The 24,223-nt window shown below is 34.9% G+C and overlaps 1 protein-coding gene across 2 annotated transcripts in view; it reads left to right on the top strand.

Annotated features, from left to right (window-relative positions):
- NOX4 (NADPH oxidase 4) overlaps window positions 1-24,223 on the top strand; it is a 152,197-nt gene that overhangs the window by 80,604 nt on the left and 47,370 nt on the right. For both annotated transcript variants that reach the window (XM_029915298.1, XM_029915297.1), the window contains one exon: window positions 3,010-3,070. In XM_029915298.1, the coding sequence (XP_029771158.1) occupies window positions 3,010-3,070 (61 nt within the window). The remainder of the gene's footprint in view (window positions 1-3,009; window positions 3,071-24,223) is intronic.

Genomic DNA, 24,223 nt, shown 5'->3' with positions numbered 1-24,223 from the left:
TATGATTGGTCAAAGACCATGTTTTGTTTTTTTTTGTTTTTTTTTTTTCATAATATTTTATTGTCAAATTGTTTTCCATACAACACCCAGTGCTCTTCCCCTTAAGTGCCCTGCACCATCACCACCACCAAGACCATGTTAAATTCTGTACTCTTATACCTAGCTAGTTTGAAAAAGTATCAGTAACTTAAAGGAATCATTCCCAGACTTTGAGAGAAACCATACGATGTTCTATCTGTTTGAAATCAGATCAGCCATTAAAAACTATACTGATACATTTGGCTAGCATCACACGAGGGGGGTTTATAGGCTTCTTCAGGACCTGAGGGGGTGTTAAACACCACATGCGATTATCTTTTAAGAATGCAATAGAGATATGAGTATTTGGCAAGTTATATATTGTCCTTTAGAGTAGGAGATTAAATCAAGGCAAATGCACACTCAGACATACCAAAACTACCTTTTTTTGCTCTCTGTTCTGGTGTCTTCTTGGCATAGATCTTTTTTTTTAACAGAAGATGTAATTCACAATGAGGGAAATATCAAGTGACATGTGGACAGAATGGTAGCTTGGGTTCTTGCTTTCTGCAAGCTACAACCTTTACTGCATTGAGGCTCTGGCCAGCCTTACATAGCATGAAGTAGAAATGAGGGGGGCGCCTGGGTGGCTCAGTCAGTTGACTTCAGCTCAGGTCATGATTTCATGGCTTGTGAGTTTGAGCCCTGTAGCAGGCTCACTGCTGTCAGTGCAGAGCCTGCTTCGGATTCTGTCCCCCGCTCCTTTTGCCCCTCCCCCACTCATGCACACTCTCTCTCATAAATGAACAAACATTATAAAAATTATGGGTGGTTTTTACAGATCACACCGTCTTACTAATGGTATGATCGTTAAGACTTATGAGTTATATAACTTATTGATCTCAGAATTTCTAAAAATCAGAATACAAATGAAATAAATATCAGAGTCACAATTATAAATGAAATATTATCATTTTGATAGCATAAATAATATTTAAATATTTTATAAATGCTTTTATTTTAATATTTTTATAGTACTAATAATAATGATTTCATTAAAAATACTGATTGCAGATTTTGTGTCTCCCTCTCTTTCTGCCCCTTTCCCGTTAGCACTCTGTATCTGTCTCTCAAAAATGAATAAAAAACATTAAAAATTTTTAAAAAAACACTGATTACAGAATTGTAGTTTGGAAATTCCATGTCACATTATTTCCCAACCCTGAACTAAGTCATGTGCTTTTTAGTTTATGATTTGCTGTGAACCAATGAGTCATGCCTACCTTTTTATTTTAGTGTTTTTACTGGTTTCTAAGTCACCTTCTTCGACTGTGAGCTCTTTATATATCTCCATGGCGTGTTTATCTCTCCTTATTTCCTGTCCTTCTAACACCCAGCGTGACCCAGTTGGTTGACACAGTGAATCTGAGGATTTTGACTTGCTTTATGCAACCTTTTCTTTATCCCAGGGCCCTCAGAACCACATTGGTGCTTTGATTTTGGCCCATATTTCCTCTTAATTCTTACTGCTGTACATAATTCTAGTAATCTTCAGCAAATGCGTTTCTCCCTCCTACTCTATTTGATTTCTCATGTTTACCTTAGTGGAGAAAGTGACTTGTCATAGTCAAGAACTCTGTAGTCAGACAGACGTGGATCCAAATTCTGTCTGGTCTTCTTACTAGTTGTCTGATTTGAGGGCAAGTTAATATTTTTAAGTCTCAGTTATGCAGTTTCCTTCAGTATAAAAGACAGCTCACCAGGATTATTATGAGATTTTGGAAATCAAACACTTAGCCCTGCCCTTGGCACAAGGTACTCAAGGAAAGCTTGGTAGTCACAGGTTTGAGAAGTTAGTATTGGAAAGGGGGAACTAATTTCTGTAAAACTCAGGAATGGACAATTGTGTGGTAATAAGGGACATTTTAGGAAGCAGGACAGTTGAAAGAGCTTATATGACCCAGTTAAAATAATAGTGCATATAAAGTTCTTATCTGTAACTCTTAGGTTAGATGTGTTTTCAGAATTCACAATTATATAGATTTTAATAGGTATGTATATTTCATATATTACATAAGATCTCTGGCAGGATATGGGGAAAGATTCTTAAACAAATGGATACTTCTGTAAGAAACACTTCTGTATGAATTTTTATACAGAAGTATTAGCCTCCTATCATTACCTCCCATAAATTCAAGTTAGTACCACTGAATGAATTATAAAAAAACTTACTTTTTACAACCTTTGAATCTTGGGATTTTGGATGAGGGATTGGAGTTATGAAAAAGAAAAGGAGATTTTTTTATTTTTTTATCATGAGCCAAAAATTATTCTCTCATTTCACCTATGTGGGTGTTTTCTATATTTCCTGAACAAGGGGCCATGGATACTTTTCTTACTTCCAGTCCCTCGGCTCATTCCCCTTCCCATGTGCCCTTGCCAGCTCACTCCAGATTCATTTCTCCTCAGAATTAAGGGAGGAATGAAATATAACTCTTTCAGTAGGAGTTTCCTTGATGGACATGGAAAATTCAGGTCACATTGAGAAATATTTTTTTCTTTATTTTTGAAATTTTTAAGATGTGAAGTGTATAATAATATTTGGAGAGAAAAAGACATTACAATTGTTAGTCACCACTCATTCCTTTGTGGGTAGAAGCCTTGTCCTCTTAAATATTTTAATTCTAAAGGTATTTAGGCAATATTTGCAGTTAGATGTGATATCCTAACAGTTGTAGACTATGCATATTTTATCTTTTTTGCCTAAAGATGTATGCATTTTTAGAGAAAGATATATTATCTTATTAACTGGTTAGCATTGCTCTTTTCTTTCACTAATGAGGATCTATATGGACTTTTTAGTTCATTCCTTCCTATTTTTTATTGACATGGGGGATTTGCTATGAGAATGAAAGTTATAATTAAATCATAGTTTGGTAATACATAACTGTTATTCAGAATTGACTTCAGTATTTTTTTTTCTTTTTCTAGTGTCCTACTAAAACCAAAGCAACATTTGGAGTCCATCTCAAAATAGTAGGAGACTGGACAGGTATGTGGAATATAGAGTTTTAAGATACATGCTTTAGAAATAATGGGTCATATAATAGTTTGCATGTGTTTAAGTAATAGAACTACCAGCACATTTAGATGTGTCTATGTTCTCGAGCTATTGTTTTGTTTTCTTTCTTTGTTTATACAGCTTTGAAATTCACATTGTAGGATTCATTCTTGCAATTCAAATGCCTTGAATATCAATAATTGTAAATAATGTATTGTTTGCTCTGCTTGCAAATCATTGGTTTCTACCTAGTTGTCAGATGTACTGGCAATAGCAGGAACAATGAAACGCATGTTTTAGAAAACATGATTTTAAAACTGATGATTGGCTTTATTCTCAAAATAATCAACACCTGGGATTGAGATCACATAAATGTTTCAGTTCTTACATGGTCTTTTTGTGTTATTACCTATATGTACATAGCAATTCCACAGCGTCTTTGGAATAATGGTCATTTTTAATAGCAAGTCTATTGGTGATCTGTTGTCTATTCAATAAAAACTTTTGTATTATCTGAGAGATGCATTGTATTAAGAGTTCTGAGTAAATAAAAAGGAACACTATTCATTCTTGTATTCCCTTAGTTCAACAGAGTAACTGTCAAGTGAGTGCTCAGTAAATATTAGCTTATTGGCTGGTTGTTTAATTTGGTTGCTCAAAGGAAAGGATGCAGGTATAAACATGAATGGAAGTCTAAGCAAAAATATTTTTGAATTGAATGCTAAACTAGGAGTTGGCTTGTGAAAACTACAGGGAATCAGAAAAAGGTAGATTCAGTGTAATCGAGGGTTTTCAGAGCTTTACAGAGAAAATAGTATTTGAGCCAAACCTTGAAGATCACACAAATGAAGTAGGTCATTTAAGTAAAATTCACAGAATTGTCAAAAATCAGAGAAGGTAATGAATAAACCATATTTGAGAAAGGTGTGTCAATCAGCCTAGCAAAAGCAAAGATCTTGTTCTGGGAAATACTATGGAATAGCCATGTAGAGTCAGCTTGGTGACAATTTTGAATGCCTTAACAAGATATTAAAATAAGTTAGAAATGCTAGAGAACTTTTGAAAGATTTAGACAATCATAACAAAAATGTATTAATAATTTTCCAGTTGTATGGATTAGAATTAAAGAAAGACTAACACTGGGAAGTAGAGGAGAAGAGTCAGTGAATGGGGGAATGGATACAGTGCTCGAAGGAGTGGACTTATAAGCATAGGTTTGGGAAGTTGGCATTGGAAAGTGGGTACTAATTTCTAAAAAATCAAGAACAAACAAGATATTGTGTAATAAGAAAGGGATATTTTAAGAAGAAGGGCAGCTGAAAGAGCTTATACAGTTAAATAATGGTGTGTATAAAATCTTTGTCTATAGAAAAAGTAGCCAACTTGAAACCGGATACTTCATGAATATGGAGAAGATATACAACATAGTATTTAATGGGCAAACAATGAAATTAATCAAAAGACTTGGAGCAGTAATGACCTATGGAACTGTGAACAATCAGGTTAAGTATAGCTTAATATGGTCTAGCTCCATCCATGTATTATGCTAAGTCAAGTAATTCAGTCAGAGAAGGACAAATACCATATGATTTCACTCATATGTGAAATTTAAGAAACAAAACAGATGAACATATGTGAGGAGGGAAAAGAGAGAAAGAGAGAGGGAGAAACCATAAGAGACTCTTAAAGATAGAGAGCAAATCGAGGTTCGATGGAGGAAGTTGAGTGGAAGATGGGTGATGGGTACTAAGGAAGGACTTGTTGTGATGAACACTGGGTGGTGTATGTTAAGTGATGAATCACTAAATTCTACTTCTGAATCCAGTTTTGCACTCTATGTTAATTACAATTTAAATTAAAAAATGGATATGTTTTATTTGATTGCATTCAAAAAGACATCATGGTAGTCCCTTGTTAGAAAAACAGTGCTGTAAAGAAAAGAAAAGAAGGAAAAGAAAAACACTGGTGGAGTATGAAAATAGTAATTCTCATGATAAGCCCAGAACTAGTTGATATAACCACAGTTGTTTTGGACTGTTTGACAAATAAAGAGCAAAGTTCTTCTCTGGTAAGAATCCCAACAAAGTAAGAATTAACTTCAGTAATGAATGGTAATTGATAAAATTTTGTATCTGAAGCACAACAAGCACAGTGAAGATACAATTTAATTCATTGTGGCAAAGAAAAACTTCATGATGGATTATTACTAGCTATTGTTAGTGAGTTTCTTTATAAAGATATTTTCCATTGTGAGTTGCTTATTAGAATAAATGATTGTGTTATCATTTATTTCCGTCTTTTCTTTAAGGAACACTTTACAGTTTTAATTTTATCCTCCTATTTTATGTACTGTGCCATTGAGGGAGAAAAAGATCATTATATTCAGGGTTCAGTTCCAGTCATATGCTTTTCAATTAATAGACCTTCTTGGTTGTTGATTTTAAATATTTGTTGGCTTGGAAAAAAAATGTCAAGCATTCATGCATAGAACCGCTAAATAATTCTGCCACTATCTGGCACTTTAGTTCAAAAAAGGTTTAGCTGCTTTAAAACAATGGAATTATAATTATGGAAGGAAACTGGGAACATTACTCCTAAGATCAAGGATCATTGGATTTGTCCAAAAGAATTGACTAAAGCTCAGTATTAAGAGCAGAAGGGGTAGGAAGTACCAAAGAGGTGCGTAACAAGTAGAATATTAGAGGTTTGCTTTTCTCAACCGACAGAGATATTTTACAGTTACTTTTTCTTCTCTGAAATATGTTCTGCTGTGGGCAGGCCTGAAGAACAGGTTTAAGACTGCCCCATGGATGGTCTTTCTAAGACTAATCAATGATACAGCAGAGTGGCCAAGAAGCAGTTGAAGCACCTGCATAGCACAGGACAAGTCAAGCTTTATAGATTTTAATTAATTAATTAATTTACATTTAGACAAAGAAAGAGAGGGAGTGTGTACATGAGTCAGGGAGGGCCTGAGGGGGAGAGAATATTAAGCAGGTTCCGTACTCAGCAGGAATCTCATATGGGGCTCAATCCTTCACCCTGATATCATGACCTGAGCTGAAATCAGGAGTCAGATGCTCAACCAGCTGAGCCACCCAGGCACCTCCACTAGCTTTTTATTTTAACCAGGTCTCTGTTTTACCTCTTAAGTGTGGGAAAGACTCATTATGTCTAGAAGACTCTTCAAACCTCTTTAACACAATTCAGGTTTTTTTCTTGAAATGACAGTGGTAGAAAGGGTAGAGTGAATTACTTGAGTGATTTATCTTTGACTTAATATTTTTTTGCTTTTCTAGAATCAGTCATGCTTTCTAATTTCAAATGCACGATTACAAATTGTCTGCTGGATTGATTACCATTCTGACTATCCAAAATTGTTTTGTTACTTTCTGCATTACATGCCATTACTATTGAATAATGTCTGAGATAATATTATACTATTGGCTATTTTCATGGTCTAGATAGCAGCTTACTCTAGAGAGGTTTAAGTTTCACTACAAAAGCATTATACACATAATATCTACATTGTAATTAATCTAAAAATTTTGTCATTTTTCCATTCAATAATTAATGGGTTGACAAGTGGATAAATATTCAACAGAGGGCTTCTATGTATTATATAACAGCTTTTCCTTGAATCTTGAGTATCAGTTTCCATATTGTCTGTTGCAAAATCTTGCTATAATCAGAAATACGGTTGACTTCAAGGATTAAAAGTAGGAAAACAAGACTATATGACCTTGTCAAAAAAAACATGTAACCTTAGAACTTTAGTTAAAGACTAGGCCAAAGAAAGAGGTGATAATTCTCTCTGGGTTTATTTCTATGTTACTGAATTAGCCAGGCATGTTTTATACTTCATCTAGCTAATTGTTTACGAAGAGATTAAAACAGAATAGGCAAATGTATTAAAAGTATTTTTTGTAATTTTGGAGTTCTTTATAAGTCAGATTATGACTTCACAATTACAATAATGTTATTATTTTATAATGAAAACAGATTTTTGAACACCCGTTGCATCCATCTTACACCATATATATCTGTGAATGGCTTTTGACTGCTGTAAGAAAAGCAAAAAATTAAAAGTACTCCTATTGAATACCAAACCTATTTTAGAGGACATGCCCCCAAAAACAGATTCCAAATAAGTTTGAGTAAACTGACTTTTTTGAATAGCATACTAATAGATCATACTAACACATATGAATATCATGGATCTTACATAATACATGTTCACACAGCGTCAACTTTAGTTCAAGCCCAAGTATGAATTATCAATTGCTGTAGCTACAAAGGAGTGACTAGAAATACCCTTTTTGTTGTTGTTGCTGTGACTAGCAAATTACAATGGTTAGTTATTTGTGGACGATAACATTTAGACTATTTGTTAGTTTGGCTAATAATGAAATAAACACACTACTGTATACTGCAATGAGATACAGCATTGACCAAAACAAACAAGGTATCTTCTCTTACAAGGACTGTATTCTAGTTGGTAGACATCTCTAATAAAAAACCAAATCAATGTATATTATGTTAGATAGTGATAAATGCTCTGAAGAAAGATATAGGTAAGAGTTATAATGATGAAGTGTAGGAGTGCTATTTTAGATGGGGTGTTTAGTTACATGCAAGGAGATGAGGGAATAAGTCAGGTGGATTTCAGGAAAAAGTGTATTTAGACTGTGGAAAGAGAAGGTGCAAAGTTCCTATGTTTGGATATTTGAGGAACAGCAAGGAGGCCAGTGGGACTGGCATAGAGACAGTGAAGGGAGTAGTAGAAAATAGATCAGAGCAGGGAATTGGACACTGTCGATTATAGGAAGACTTGCTTTTTTTTTTTAAATATTTATTTAAATCCAAGTTAGTTAACATACAGTGTAGTATTGGTTTCAGGAGTAGAACCCAGTGATTCACCACTTACATATAACACCTGGGGCATTTTTAAGCGATTGAGAAAAAAGGCATGGTTTTGAAATCTAAATCTAAATGAGCTTCCATTTTGTTTTAATACATACCACCTCGTGGGTGTCAGGCTAAGGTTATTTATTTATTTATTTATTTATTTATTTATTTATTTTAAATGATTGAGTTTAGGGAGAAGGGGGGAAAGGTGGGACTTCAGAGAGAGAGAGAGAGAGAGACAGAGCATGAGCGGAGGAGGAGCAAAGAGAGAGGGAGACACAGAATTCGAAGCAGGCTCCAGGCTCTGAGCTGTCAGCACAGAGCCCTGTGCATGGCTTGAACTCACAACCAACTGTGAGATTGTGACCTGAGCTGAAGTCAGATGTTTAACCAATTGGGCCACCCAGGTGCCCCAAATGTTGGTCCACTTCTGATCGAATTCACTCCAACTGTCACCTCCAATCCATGCAGAGGCAGTATAGCCATAGAAACTTCAAAGCCTGAATCAAATTATATCACTTCTCCTGCTTCAGTCACATTAATAGCTTCCCATTGCTCCTAGGATAAAAATACAAAACCTCATGGTGGCCTAGAAGAGCCTCCCTGCTCTGGCCCTAAGCTGCCTCTCATCTTGATTCAATTTATTTCTTATTCTTTGCACTACAGCAAATAATAGTTTGTTTGCTTGTTGCCTCCCACCCCGTGTCTGTCCTGGTCCACATGTTTACAGTACTCTTCAGTACCCTGCTCACTCCTACCCACACATGTACCTGAGATCTTTAGATCACAGCTCAGGAGTCTTCTTTTGAGAAGCCTTCTAGACATGTCAATTTTAGGTGTTTGTTATAGGCTGCTATATTTCTTTCCTTAAGAGCACTTATCTCTGTTGGTAACTGTATATTCAAACTGTTATCATTGGAATAGTGAGTTTCCTCCAATAGACTAAACCTGATTAGGGTAAAGGGCTGTATCATTTTGTGTTCACCATTATATTCAAAGGCTTATTAAAATGGTTGTTCCTGGAACATGTAATTATTTGTAAGAAAAGGAATGGGGGGGGAGGGAGCAGAAAAGCAAGCAAGCAGGCAGGCAGGCATATTCCCTGCTTTATAGACACCCCCAAGCTAACGGGGGCAAGAGTCAAATACATAAACAAAATGTAATGCTGTGCTTCCCAGAAATGGAGGGTACAGATGCTTCTGGGAGGGGGATTTAGGAGGCTTTCTGGACCAAGCAGTGTCAGGGTAGGTCGGACTTGTCCAGAGTGGGAGATTATTCCAGGGAAAGAAATAGCTTGAATCATGGCTCAGAGGTGTGAACTATCCATGGAATGTGAGGAAAATGTTATGGGTGTGGGAGGTCAAGCTGGGATGGCATCCAGAGGCCATGTCATGGAGGAACTAACAGGACCTGCTGCCGAGTTTGGTCTTTTTTCCCTAAAGATGTTGGTGAAAAATTGAAGGGCTTTAAATAGGAACTAAAGTAAAATTTGCACTTTGTATGGATCACCTTGCTGGTATTACACAGATTGGAAAGGAGAAAGACCAGGTTAGAAGCAAAGACACCAAAATGAAAGATTTGTCATATTGTCCAGAAAGCTGAGGAGATGAAAAGCTCTATGGAGGGAATGACCTATAGTGTCCAATTTAATGGGGCCAAACAACAACTATGGTAGAACAACAACTATGGGATTACTGCTAACTTTATAAAAATTATCTCATTGGGAAAATACAGCGGGGGAGGTTTGGAGATGGTATAGATTGCTGTGAATTACTGAGTATTTTAGAGACCAGTAAATTGAGAAAGCTAGTGTACAAAAAGAAGCACATAGCAAATAGGCTTTTTTTTTTTTTCTAAATTCTTCCTATTTCTAAATTCTCCCAGAACTCTGAAAGTGACTGAATTTATGGTGTGGTTTGTGATTTGTGGTAGGAGATGAGTAGTAAATACATATGCAGTTACTTGTGTATTTATCTAGTCTGGGTCAGGATGAGGATTAACATATTATGACTTAATGTTTATATTATGTGTATAAGGGAACACTGTAATTGTGGTCTGATGTGAGTTTATGTGGAAATCATTGAGGATAATTATTTAGTTAATTTGATGGCATTTGACATAACTCATTTGCTATCATAATATAATAAATCATTCAATACATATGAGCTGGGGTTAAATTTCATATTTCTTAGCCTCAGAAATCAAGGAAATATTTCTATCAGGGAAACAAGTAATTATATTATAATTTAAATGCCCATCTGCTCTGAGGAGAGAGGATAGATTGTTTTCCCCTTAGTTTCTCAGTTTATGAACATGAAATCTGTGCTGTCATTCTTCAGTAGATGACAGCTCAGTTATAATGCCACAGAATATGTAGAGACTGCTTCGTAAATGATTGGAATTCACGACTCATTAAGTTTTATTTTTCTGCAGTCATTGTACAACCTCAAAGACAGGATAAAATGCAAAATTTTTGCTTTCTAGCCAATAAAAACTGTGACTTTTAATTCCTGAATATAAGCAATTCTATAATTTCTGGACCTGGAAATAGATTTATTATAGCAAAGTGGTTTGTTACATGAATTGTTATATTTTTAGTATGAATTGTTTTGTCCCTAAGAGAAGTTTGAACTTTCTGTTATCTACTATTTTCTGCTTGATTTTACACTATAATATGAAAGAAAATAAGAATAGTGAGGAATTTTCTTGGTAATATAATTTCTTAAGAATGTTAAAAATGTGACAGTAATGTACTGAGTAGCCAAGAACATGTATGCCATTTTGCCAAGTTAGTCTAGTGTTAATGGACTAGCTAATTTACAACAAGCCACAGTCAAGAGTTTTGTGCCATTATCATTATCATGAAGAACATTTTTAAGTATTCATTTGTTTGATGTACTTGCAAAGCACTTTATAAAGGATTCTAAATGGATATAGTTCCTGTTCTCTAAGCATATTATAATTTTTAAAGCCACATGATAATTTGATGGATTGTGATGATGCAGATAGGGTCCTTAAATGTCATCCAAATGAACACACCAAAGACTTTATGTATGTTAATATCAAAGGAAGGTGTTTATCTTCTGTGAATTCAAAGACAACTGAGTAAGGGAATATAGGGAATAGTATCTAGTGAAAATGCTTCTGCTCTTATGATTTTTGAAGTCTAACAAAGGAGGACGGCAGGATGTCATTAACAAATGTAAATAGAGTGGTAAAACTAATTTCTTGCATGAAATAAGATTTTTAGAAAATTTGGAGATGACAAATAATGGACATGAAATGCTAGAGAACCCCTTCTCCCAAATGTATCAAACTAAGTAGTAGAATGGATACTAGAGTAAGTAGAGTTAAAACTGTCTGCTTGTAGTGTGATGAAGAGCTTAAAAATAGGAGGTGATCTTACTTTTTCTTGGCATCATATTGAGAAACTAGTAAAATGTTTTGGGGTGCAGCTATCAACATAATTAGGGAAGAAGGGAAAGAAAAGAAAATCTATATAAAAAACTTTGCATATCCCAGTGTTTTCAATGACAATACCTAGTAGAAAACTCTGCCTCTAATTGGAACAAATAAAATGTGTTTTAAGAGTTAGACTGTCCTTTAAGCAATAGTCAAGTGATTTGTCATCTTTTTGTCCCCCAACTCCTTGTCATTTATGACATAGTTCTCTTTCTACTTTCACCATATAGTGAAAATTTTTGGTTGATGCTGGAATGGTGGACTGTTCAATGGTGGTTTGAATGTTGTATCTTGTCTGGTTGAGATAGTGTTCTCATCCAGGCAGACTTTGAAGGCTGGCAGAAAGAATAGGGGAAAAGACAACCAGAGCCAAGTTCCAAACCAAGAGCAATGGGGATTTTTCTGCTCTGCTCGTCACTTCACTTCACTTCTCTTTTTCTTTATTTTCATGAATAAGTCTTCTTATTCTTGCTTTATCTACAGAGTGAGAACAAAAGGCAACATTTTCCAAATTATCTTTCAAAAGGGGTTAAATTTTAAAAATGTTTATTTATTTTTGAGCCCTAATATAACCTCAATGAGGATTGAGAACCAGGCAATATCAAGAAAATGAAGGATTCTTTTTAAGGATAGAATAGTTCAGAGGGACATGCTGTGTTTCTAGGTCTAAGTCTAATACTTAAAATTGTTGATTTCCCCCAAGATAAAGTATAGGCTTAATGTAATTTCAATTAATATAAAAATTCAGGGGCACCTGGGTGACTCAATCGATTGTGCATCTGACTCTTGATTTCAGCACATGTCCCGTGGTTGAGCTCCAAGGTCTGGCTCTATGTCAGATTCTTGCTCTTTCTCTTTCTCCCTCCCACTTTCTCTCTTTTTCTAAAATAAAATGAATAAATAAACAAATAACTAAAATTCAAGGTCAAAACCAGTATTAATGTTTATTTGAAAAAACAGAAGAAAATAATTAATAACTAACAAAAAATCTAAAAAATTTGAATAACAAGGTAACACTAGCTCTATTAAAACATGTTATAAAGTGAAATAAACTTCAAACAAGCTAAGAATTTATAAGGCTAAAAAGATGTACTTAGGAACATGAAGCTATTAAGTGGATCAGTTGAGATTTGAACTCAAGCTCATTGTATGCTAAAGCTTGTGCTAATTTACCATGCTTCCTCCTACCATGTTGAAATAGTTTAATCATTATGGTGCTAGAACAAAAATGACAAGAAATCTTTTAACAAAGGAAAAAAGATATCCTAGAAACAGGCCTTTTACTAGGTGACATATGTATCATAGGATAAAGGAAGGTCCATAAATCAATATGAAGTATCAGTTTGTAAACAGTTAAAACAATTGTCACTTAACTGTTTGAAAAATTTAAATTTTTAGAGCACCAAAAATTAATCTAAATATGTTAAATATTTTAACATATAAAAGTGAATCTGTAAAGGAATCAGAAGAAAATAGAAATTAATAGCCAGCAACCTTTGGATATAAAAGGATATTCTATTCTAGAAGAATACATAGAGAAAACTAAGTAGGTTTCACTATGTAAAAATATAAAAATTCCATCAAAACAGAGAACAGAATTGAACAGAAATTATATCAATATAAAAATATATAAAGAGCCTCAATATATAAATTATACAATATATAAATGTATATCAACTTATATTGCTCAATATATATCAATATATAAAGAGTCCCTTTGGGTGCCTGGGTGGTTCAGTTGGTTAGGAACCTGATTTCCAGTTTGTGAGTTCGAGTTCAAGCTCCACATCCAGCTCTGTGCTGGCAGTTCAGAGCCTGGAGCCTACTTAGAATTCTGTGTCTCCCTTTCTCTCTGCCCCTCCTCTGTCTATCTGTCTGTCTGTCTCTTTCTCTCAGAAATAAATAAATATTAAAAACAAAAAAAGAAGAGCCCCAGGATACCTGTGGCTCCATCAATTGGCCTCTGACTTCAGCCCTAGTCATGATATCATGGTTTGTGGGTTTGAGCCCTACATCAGGCTCTGTGCTGGCAGCTTGGAGCCTGAAGCCTGCTTTAGATTGTGTCTCCCACTCTCTATGTCCCTCCTCTGCTTTCGCTCTCTTTCTCTCTCAAAACTAAATAAACAGTAACAAATTAAAAAAAGAAAGAGCCCCTTTAATTCAATAAGAAGCTCAAAAAGGAAATGGATAAATTATGTGAACAGAGAAAATCATAATAGTATTCAAATGAATGTTTATTAGAATAACTATAATACTGTATTTTACCTATCAGTTAACAAAGTTTTTTACTGATAATAGTTATTGCTGACTTTGAGAATGCATATGCAAAAAGAAAACCAGAAGTTTGTCCAATGAAACAACCTAGCAAAGGAAGTAGATTCATATATTTGCTTGTTGCTCTTTCCTAATCCATTTTATAGGCTTGTTCTTTGGCCAGGAGCTCCTGTATTTAAGAAAAGAGAAGACTCTCACTGTGTGGCTGGTTTTTATAAGCTTGAAAAGACCATATATTGCATGCCATTAATTTTGTTAGCCCAGGGTTTTAGTTTAGAACTTCATAAAAACGTAAAAGAAAACCTCCAGTTTCTTTGGATCTTGGATAAAATTGCCTGTTCCTTATAGAATACACCCCCAGTGGGTATTCAGAGTTTGTGCTGAAAGCAGGAACTGAATTAGTATCAAGCTGAGTCTTGATCACTTTGAGGTGTTTCTTTTGTTGAATGCCAACATTGTTAAAAAAGTGCGTTTGCTGTGACAAATGAAAATATAACATTTTCCTTAAAAAGTGGATTGTGGAAAGCTTAGTAGCAATAATGTGTTTGTCCAAAAATGCCTCTCGTATTTGTTTTCACTTCCCCTGAACCTCTGTTCTTTTATTTTTCCCCTGTCAATTTTTTGTTGTAGTTTAGCCTCTGTGGCAATGGAAGGGAATTTATGTTTTTTAAGAAGGCTAGTTCTAGACATTGATTCACTGATGTATTAAGAGGCCAAGAAGTCTGTTTGCAGTTCTTTCAAAAGCTGCTTTTGATTTTTTTTAACAGTATGTTTAACAAGTAGGACTCAGAATAATGAGTTTTAAAGAGACAGACTTTTTTCACTATGGTTCCTCTGGAAATAAAGGCTCCATTAAATAAATTACCTTTGTATAATAGTACAGACTGCCTTCAGACCTTACGATGTTAAAAGTACCAGGTGTCAACGTATACAGACTATATATCACACTGCTGTGTTTTCCCTTCATTTTGTAACTCCTAAGCAAGAAGAAAGCAAGAAAGGGAGGAGGAGAGAAAAGGGAATACACTAGCATTTTCTCTCCCAAGAATTAGGGAAAGAAGGAACAGTAAGGCAATGGAAAGAACACTGACTGAACTGAATTTGGGGGAGTTTGCTTTGTTTCTTTAATCTCTTTGCCTCTTGCTAACCATGCAACCTTGGGTTGGTCAGTCTACCTATCTAGTTTTTTGCTTCCTCATCTACAACCTGCTGCACTGATGGAGCTTTCTCCTTTCTTAGCTCATTGTTCACATAAAGCTGTATAATTCTTTTCTTGGAAATAAGCTCTAGAATGTGGATAATTTAATTCCACATAAAGTAGGAATAATGAAAAAGATTAATGTTGGTATAGTTGAGAAAAGCTCAAGGGACTATTGTGGGGGGATTTGTGCCAAGTACAGGATTTTTATGTTTCACTTTCTTCTGCCATTTATTAAAATTCATATTCACTTACTTGCTGTAGTTGTATATACATTGTGCTCTATATCCTCATCTTCTGATTTGCTAATGTGACCTTGTTTTTTGTTTTGATTTTCTTTCCTTGTACAAGACAAGCATGAAGGTTTTTGGGTTTTGCTTTTGTTTTTGTTTTTAATGTTTAAGAGAGGGGGGAGAGGGAGAGAGAGAGAAAGAGAAAGAGACAGAGAACTCCAAGCAGCCTCCTCTCTGCCAGCAAAGAGCCCAGTGCAGATCTCAAACTCATGAATTGTGAGATCATGACCTAAGCCAAAAGCAAAAGTCAGACGCTTAACTGACTGAGCCACCCAGGCACCCCAAGATTTTGGTTTTTTATATTCCTTTGACATTGGCCTTCATATTTGTAGAGAAGATAGTTAAATAACCAGAACGTGTAGCTGATTGCTTTTTTCTCCTAGAATTGCAGTCCATTTTCATTTTAATTCTATCAACAGAAGATTTTTCTATGTCTTTAATATCAAAATACTCTTGCTCTGCAACTAGATTTCCTGATTTACCTAAAATAGTATTAATTTGAATGCCTTTGATGTTGCTTTGAAAGCAATATTTTATATAGCAACTATTTTTATTCCATACTGTTACCATGGTAATAAAGAACATTCACTTGATTTAAACTTTTCAGAAAAGGACAACTTAGACTGTATGTATTTCTAGTTGGTTTGAATGTACCACTCTAAGTATGCCCTTTTGTTCCCATTTTCTGAAGTAATTTGTTTTTCTAAGATTACTGTGGATATTTCTTTTTTTTGAGAAAAAGAAAACATCAAATTTTTACAAACCATTAATTTCTTTAAAGCTCTAGGAGAACAGCTCTTCTTTCCCTTTTTAAGTAATTTTGTAATTACATTTTAAATCCTTTTTCAAGTAGCTCTAATGGAATTGTGATTCTTTTGTTGTCCTGGCATTTCCTTGTGATAAACAGGGCTGCCCTTGAGAATAAGAATCTTTTGTATTCATCATGTGTGATAAATAATAGGTACTTAATAAAAGTTTGTTGAGTGGGTGAATAAATGAATAACATATGATTTAATTGATAAAAGTTCCTCCTGCTCAAAATATTACTGTCACTCCCAATTTTAAATTCTCTTCCATTAGAAGTTATTGATATAGAGTAGACCACAAAAATACCAGCAAAATTATTTACTTCATCTAGCACCATGGAACAGAAGGACTTCTTCTTTGGTCTTTGTTTCACTTTTTAAATAAAATCTTCCTGATTCTTTTCTTTATATTACCAACAGATCCAGGCAATATTGCTTACTCTGTTTTCTGGATCCCTGGAGTATACATTTAGCACTTACTTATTTGCAGGATACATATCTTTTGATGACATATGTGCTCATTACCAGACCTTTAGATTACCTGATCAATAAATGTTTCCTGAAAAAGTAATGTTTAAATGTGCATATTTTGTTTATATATGGTACTTCCTAAATGTTATGGAAAAACAATTTGTACCTTCCCTTTTAAGCAGCCTATGGTGGTAGTGTGTGTGTGTGCGCATGTTGTGTTTTTTCATTGGTTTGTGACTTCCTTAGAAGGTAGAGGAGTGGACAGTGTTACAAAAACTAAAATGTAGGAAATGTGAATGACAAGTACTCTTGAAGACATGTTAATGTGTGTGTATAATTATGGTATACACGTCTATCTTTAAAAAAAATTACTACTCTTAGGTATGTACTATGGAGGATAGAAATAGGGTATAGATAAAAGTTACTGCTTTTTTCCTTTCATCTCATATCCTTAAACATATTCATTCTTGGTATATGTGCTTACAGACTTCCTAGATATATTGTATATGAAGTTATCCAACACCTTGGAGAGATTGCCGTGTTGGGGATATTATTAAGTATGATGGCTTATCAACTCCTTAATTCCCATAAAGGATTTTTTTCGCTGTGGCTTTGGGAAATTCATTGGTGATGGGCACTCTAGAACCCTGAAAAACTGTTTGTTAGGCCAAGAGTGATAAGTGAGAGAGGCCAGTATTGAAGTGGGGAGATGACGTGGTCCCTGAGAGGCAGGAACTAAGAGACCACACTTAACTTATACACTCAAGATGGCTGTACCTGTATTCTGATTAGATTGATTTGTAATATCTTTGGTGTTGACCAACTGACCATGGCATCCTTAGAACTCAAATAGATGGACAACCTACTAAAGTCTTCCTTGGTTTATACAAATGAAAAGAAAACTCTAGGTTTGGCAAAGGCATAATCTGAATTATCTCGCTACAGAGTACAGCCCCTCTTCTACTTTCCAGACTTGAGTCAGTTCATAGATTCTGAACCCCTTTAATAAAGGGATAGTCAGGTCCCATTGAGAAAAAAAACCCTTTTATTTGTCAAAATTAAACTGTACAGTGATACTCTTATGATTTGGCAGGGTGAATGCCTGGGTGAAAGGGGAATATTCAGCTTTTGGGGAACTAAATATTGACTCTAAGGTGACAGTGTATCCTGAGGAACCAAAACATTACTGCAGCAGACCACTAATAGTCAGGGATGATGGGGGCTTCATGGAGTTTTGGGTTCAGTGTGTGTCACCACAGGCCCAGTGGATCCCTGACTCCATCCCAATTCCAGAATTCATGATAGCAATGAACACACTGAGTCTCTGTCCAACACCCTTATCTATATAATCTCCTCTCCTCCCTCTTTTATATTAGATTTTTCCTACACCTGATGGTTTGTACTTTTAGGTGGAAAGGAACATTTCCCATGTTTTACTGACTGTTAGGCTTAAGTTTACTTCATCATCCATGCCATTGTTTTCTTCTTGAAATCCAATAGTTAGACCCCATGTTTTTGTGTTTGTATAAATATTGTTAAAGATATGTGTTTGAAGACCTCATTAACCAGAACATGGTCTTTACCAGCTTACTGTCTTACCTGCAATTCCCTGTTTAAAGAAAAGAATGTCCTTTGGAACTATTACTGCATTTTTGTGAGATAGTCAAAGCGAGTGAGTAGAAAATGACTAAATAGAGAAATGAGAAAGAGGAATTTTCATTCAAATTACTGGTTTTCATTAAAAAAAGACCAGAAAGTTGAATACAGAGAGGAAAAATAGGAAAGAAAAAGAGAATTTAAACAAATACCTATCTTTTCTAATGACCATATGAGCTAGAGACCCTTGGGATATAAAATCTGCCTTGTCATAGAAAATGTTGAATTACACAATCCATGGAAGGAGTGGAAAGGAGGGTGGAGGATGTTTGTGGACAGGACACTTATACATACTCTTTCCTCACTCCTCCCCACCTTCCCATATATTAATGATTTGTTTCTGATTAATAATATGAAATTAGAATTGCTTTATTAGTATCTTTTGATGAATTGTCCATCTGTAATGACATTATGCATAGAGACCAGGCCACCTGGATGGATCCCAATTACTGTCAAGCTACTTCTTTCCCCATAACATTGATGACTTTCTAGGCCTTCTGAATATTTATGTGTTAAATTATCCTTGTACATAATTTCCATAAAATAATGAGTAACTTGTAAAGTTAGCTGCTGATTCACCATCAACAGATTTGATTGTTTTCATGTGTTCAGTGAAATCGTTATGGCCTCCTGGGTGCATGGCAAATATTGACAAACATTTTGCTCAAGTTACATGTTCAACTTTTCTGAGAAAGTACAATAAATTTAGTGTTACTTCTTTATTAATCATTATGTTTTTTAGCTTGGTACTATTGAAATTATTTCTTATACTTCATAAGAAAGGACAAAATTTAGAGCTTTCAGGCTGCTCTGTACAATTTAGGGTGGAGTATTTAACTCTAGTTCCTGTATAATTTTCATATCAACCTAAATTATAGCTTTCTGCATTTCCCACCGACACCATCACCTGAAGGCTTGAGGCTGTGTGTATCTCACAGACTGCAGCACAGGGTCTGGTGCAATTGGCTAGTAAACCACATGGCCTGTAGGGTACTCATTTATTTCTCCCACTAGTGGCCCAACTGAATGGTGTTACTTTTCCCAAAGAAGGTATGTCTGAGAGCACTTCATTTTAACAATGGGCATCTGTACTTGTAATGAAGGTGTTAATTAGGTTACTTCTAGAAAGCTGGAAAGAAATAGGTTTATTCTGACCTAACTACACACACATGCATCTCACCCAGTTGTAGCTGAGAGCATAGCAGAAGCTCTAAACACAAAGCGTAGGCCTAGCAAGGCCATCTTCTGCAGGCTGGGTTCATCAGAGACTGAGTCTGAGAAGTAATTGGTGAATGTAAAATGTTTACTGGGGATCAGTGCCCCTGAAGGGAAAAGGAAGGATGTGGGATTGGGTTGAGGAAGATGTTGAACCACCAAGCAGACTCTACAAAGCCTTAGCCAAAATGGTGGGAAGGCCCAGAGCAAATACTGGATGACAGATACTTCACTGAAGCAGAGTGTGGAGGAGAGGGGTGCTTCACTGTAACAACCACAGCATCCCTGGCATATTTACTTAGTAACATTTAATTAAAAAATAAGGTTCTGAGATTAATATTAAATTGAGCAGAATGCTAGCAAGTAACCAGAGCTGTCCCAGGTAAGGTACTGCCACTTTCCCTATCAGTGGCTTTGGCAAGATTCCCTTCCTGTCCTTATGCATATGTTCTATGAGGGATCCAAAGTTGAAAAGTGGTTTAGAAATCACTGAACTCATCTCAGTCATTTGTCAGTTGTGAGAAGAAATTAAGAATAGAGGCAGAAATACATAGAGTACTCAAGACTTTCTGACAGCCAGTCTGGTATCTTTTCTAATACAACTTGTTGCTTCTAAGTACTGCAAACTATAAAGAAAGATTTGTGCTTTGGTCTACTGTGTATAACATTCTCTTATAATACTTCCTGTAGTATGAGATAATCTTCAGTTTTCCTTGTAAAATAATAGTGATATTTTAGTGTAATCATTTATGGATTTTGTTTGAATACCAAGAGCATGGGGATGATACCTATTTCCTTGCAACATTTATCTTATAGTTTCCAATACTACATTACATTATACTAGTTATTTTTAAAACTAAGTTTAAGTCTTTAATGAGTCTGTTTAATATCCCTTAAGGATTTTATTTAATTCTTCATAAAGAAAAAATTAACACTGGCAAATCAAGTGTAATATGAGCATTAAAAGAAAGAGGAGAGGGGCATCTGGGTAGTTTAGTAGGTTGAGCATCTAACTCTTGATTTGGTCTCAGGTCATGATCTCAGGGCTTGTGAGATCAAGCCAGGGGTACACATTTAGTGTGGAGCCTGCTTAATAATTTTCCCTCTGTCTCTCTCTCCGTCTCTCTCTCAAAAGAAAAAGAAAAAAAAGAAAATTTGTATCTATTAGTAAAAATATCAGTGACTTCTTAACCAGGTTTTTTAGAGCAACATTAATACTCTTCAGAGATGTTTTATTTGATTTTCTTTCCTTACCCATGATAACGTAATACTTGAAGTAGTTAAAGTACTCATTTCCATAGTGGAGACTATGGGAAGGCAAAGGTAAGGACAGAGGATTACCTGGAAAGAAACCGTGATTTGGAATTGGTAAAATTTAGACAGTGTTCCTCCAGCAAACAACAGCTATTTCTTAGGGTCTTATTGAAGATACCAATTAGGTGGCTAATATCACATCTTTAGATGCAAAGGACTTGCTGCAGAAGGATGGCATTATGTTTTCATTTTCTTTTCTGCCTTTAAATTATTTCTTTCTTCCTTTTTTTTATTGTGTCAGGGAGATTTTATTTTCTTCTCATCTCAGGAATATATATGCATACTGGTCTTTTGTCGTTATGGGAATTCTTATTGTATTTGTTACATTCTTTGTTTGGGGAGGATTACAAAGTGGCTGTTGTTCACAAAGGGAAAAATAAAGAATTGAGTCACAATAAATGTCCAAAAGCTTGAGTTAGAATTGGAAAGTTTATTTTATTTTTCTCATTTTTGATTTTAAATAATTAAGTGTATTGTCTCACAATTGATTGTCCAGAGAGTCCAAATTAGTGTAATCATGTGTAGTATGGCCTCCAGATCTGATAGCCTCAGGATCATTTTGCTGATTGAATGTGAGAAGGGAAGAGTGGATGAAAGTCTACAAAAGATTATGTTAATTAAAGTATATCCCCGACTGGTAGAAAATCATTTTCAGACATCATTTCATCATTAGTCAACTCATCAAAATACCACTTTTCAGAAAATCCTCTGGATCTTTTCAGTGGCTTTAATGAAATTATTCTAAGAGCTTCATAGTAGGACTGAGATCCAGTGTTTGCATAACTGCCATTTTCTTAAGAAATATACTTTGGACCTCCCAAGAAAGCAGCTCATCTGGTGTGACATTTGCTGTAAGAGAAAGAAATATTATTTAAAAACCTTTGCTTCTTAACAAAGGAAACATCCATCTATTTTGGTCTTTTTCCAAGCATCAGATAAACAATGGGATGCTAATTAATTAGTTGATAGGCAGAAATCTAGGAGACTAAAGAAGGATTAATGTAAGAATTATAAGCAATTTTTCATGTACTTGGATTTTTCTAAGGATAATTTTTATTGTTTATTTTTATTCTCATAAATAAAAAGTAAACAATAATGATATCTTTATGGGATAAAATTGGTTGTTCAAATTTAGGAATTTATGAATATAATGATAAAAATAAGCATTTTAAAAGGATGTAGTTTTAAGCTTTTTTTTTGACATTCTTGATAGCTACTTGAAGGATCTTCATGTTTGCTTGGTATTGTTTGCATTTACGATGTTCAGATTAAAGGATGCTTCAAATGTAGGAGTATTCATTATAGATTTCATAGTTCAGGTTGCTTTGTAAGTAATCTCTTCCATGCTAATTTTGCTCTGTGTATATGTTTGTGTGTGTGTATGTGTTTTAAATCCTATCAATATAATGTTATCTCTAGATATTGTCTTCCAGACTTACAGTCAAATGTTTTTGTGTGATTATATAAACAGGGGAAAATCTCCAGCTTTATTATGTTATGGTTGTTTGCATTAGGAATTCTGATTATATAAACAGGGGAAAATCTCCAGCTTTATTATGTTATGGTTGTTTGCATTAGGAATTCTGATTTTTCTTTACATTTAAATCAGTTTGAGAATAATTCGGTAAAATTTTTATTTATATTTTTAGCACCCCAGGGTATATAATATTCAATATAGCTGTTTGATTGAACTGTTCTTTACTTGAGGTATAAAGTAAATATTTGCTGTTGGGTTTTGGCTTGTTTTTCAAGATTTGTTTTAGGAAAGGGATAAATGGAGGGGGAAAAGGGTAAAGGAGAAATGCTTTAAATCATTCGTTTAATGAAATGCTACATAAATTAGAAAGTGTACTCAAAGGCAGTGATCATATCAGAAGAATTTACTAGTCATTTCATTGACATAAACATTAAATCTGTTCATTAAAAATAGCAGTTTAGTCAATAATAGAATTTAATTTTTGAAACTCGGAACTCAAAGAGCAAGTGTACTTGAAGGAGAAAAACATTTGTGCTTTCTTTGCTCTGTTGACTCTAGAATACAACCCCCTGTGTTCGGCTTTTCTCAGTCCCTCCCCAAGTGTACTGTGTGAATGTCAGAGTGGTGCAAACATTCAGGAGAGTAGAGGTCAATTAAATATCTGGCTCCGTGTGTTTCAGTAAATGTGAAGATAAATCCACACCCTCCTCAGCATATTTTGTAACCACTGTGTACACAAATGTTTAATATCTGGCTCTTCAGTAACTGGGAAGTGGGGATTGTCATCAACTGCAGATTTTCAGTATTTTGTGGAAATTGCACACCTTCAGCTAGAGATGGATTTACTGCAGATTGGAGTTTCGGCTTCGTGCTCTCTCTCAGCCTGATGGGGTGCCTGTCTCAGGCTGGAAGTCTGGTGCCCTTGCTTATCATGGCTGATAGATGACCAGTTTGGCTTTTCTAAAAGGCATTATAATAAACTGGGGCACTTTTCTTTATGCAGTGAAAATGGAAATATCATTTCAACTAATATTTACCTAACCTTTTAATATGTATCAGATAATGTTCTATATCCTGGTGGCACTATACTTATCTCCTAGAGGCAGAAGGAGAGGTGTATAGACAATTATATGTTATGTTAGAAATGTAGGATGGAACATTCTAGGAGTGTAAGCACAGAGTATACTAGGAGTACACACAGTAAGGCCATCTATTCCAGATTTTGTAGGAGGAGAGAAAAAAAAAGGAGGCATCAAAGAAGCCTTCTCATAGGGATGGCTAGAGACAATTAGTATCTAGTTTTAGAAATAGGGGATTAGTGTCAGAGTGATAGACTATGCAATGCAGGTAACTATGCAGTACAGCTATTTCTAAAGTACAACTGAGACTCTTCCCTCCTCCACGTTCCTCGTTTTCCTTTTTTTGCCTCCATTTCCTTATTCTCTCTGCTCTCTGCTTTCTTATCTTCTTCTCTGTCTCCTTCCCTTCTTTTTTTCTCCCTCCTTCTCTTTCTCCTCTCTTCCCTGCTTCCTTCATTATGAATTTGACAAGCACAGAATTTTATTAATCAAATTTTTGGTTCATGGGCCAGTGTCACCATTAGATAATCCCTGGCCTGCATTCATTCATATATTCACTTAAGATGCAATAGTTATTAGATATGAAGTATTAACAATTATGACCTACCTTTTGCTTTTATATTTCATCTTCTTGCCACTTCTAAAAGATAACCATTATCCTGGATTATGTATATTATTCTCTTCTTTATTGGGCTGCTTTGTTTTATATATAACACATGTAAACAATACCTTGTTTGGTTGTTTTTTCTAACTCAGTACATGACATTCTTCTGTATGTAATCTACTAGTATTTTTTCTACCATTTTACTATGTTTTTATTTGTAACTGAGTTCACTCCATTTCACTTCAGTTAATATTCCCTTGTGTATATATGCTGCATATTGTCCATTTTCCTGTTGATGGGCAAGTGAGTGTTTTTTCTTTATGTTGTGATGAACAGTACTGCCATGAATATTCTTTTACTTGCTAAGACATTACGTGAAAGCGTCTG

This window comes from Suricata suricatta, chromosome 11 (assembly GCF_006229205.1).
Source record: "Suricata suricatta isolate VVHF042 chromosome 11, meerkat_22Aug2017_6uvM2_HiC, whole genome shotgun sequence".
NCBI lineage: Eukaryota > Metazoa > Chordata > Mammalia > Carnivora > Herpestidae > Suricata > Suricata suricatta.
The sequence above is the reverse complement of the archived record's forward strand: the minus strand, read 5'-3'. Positions and strand labels throughout refer to the sequence as shown.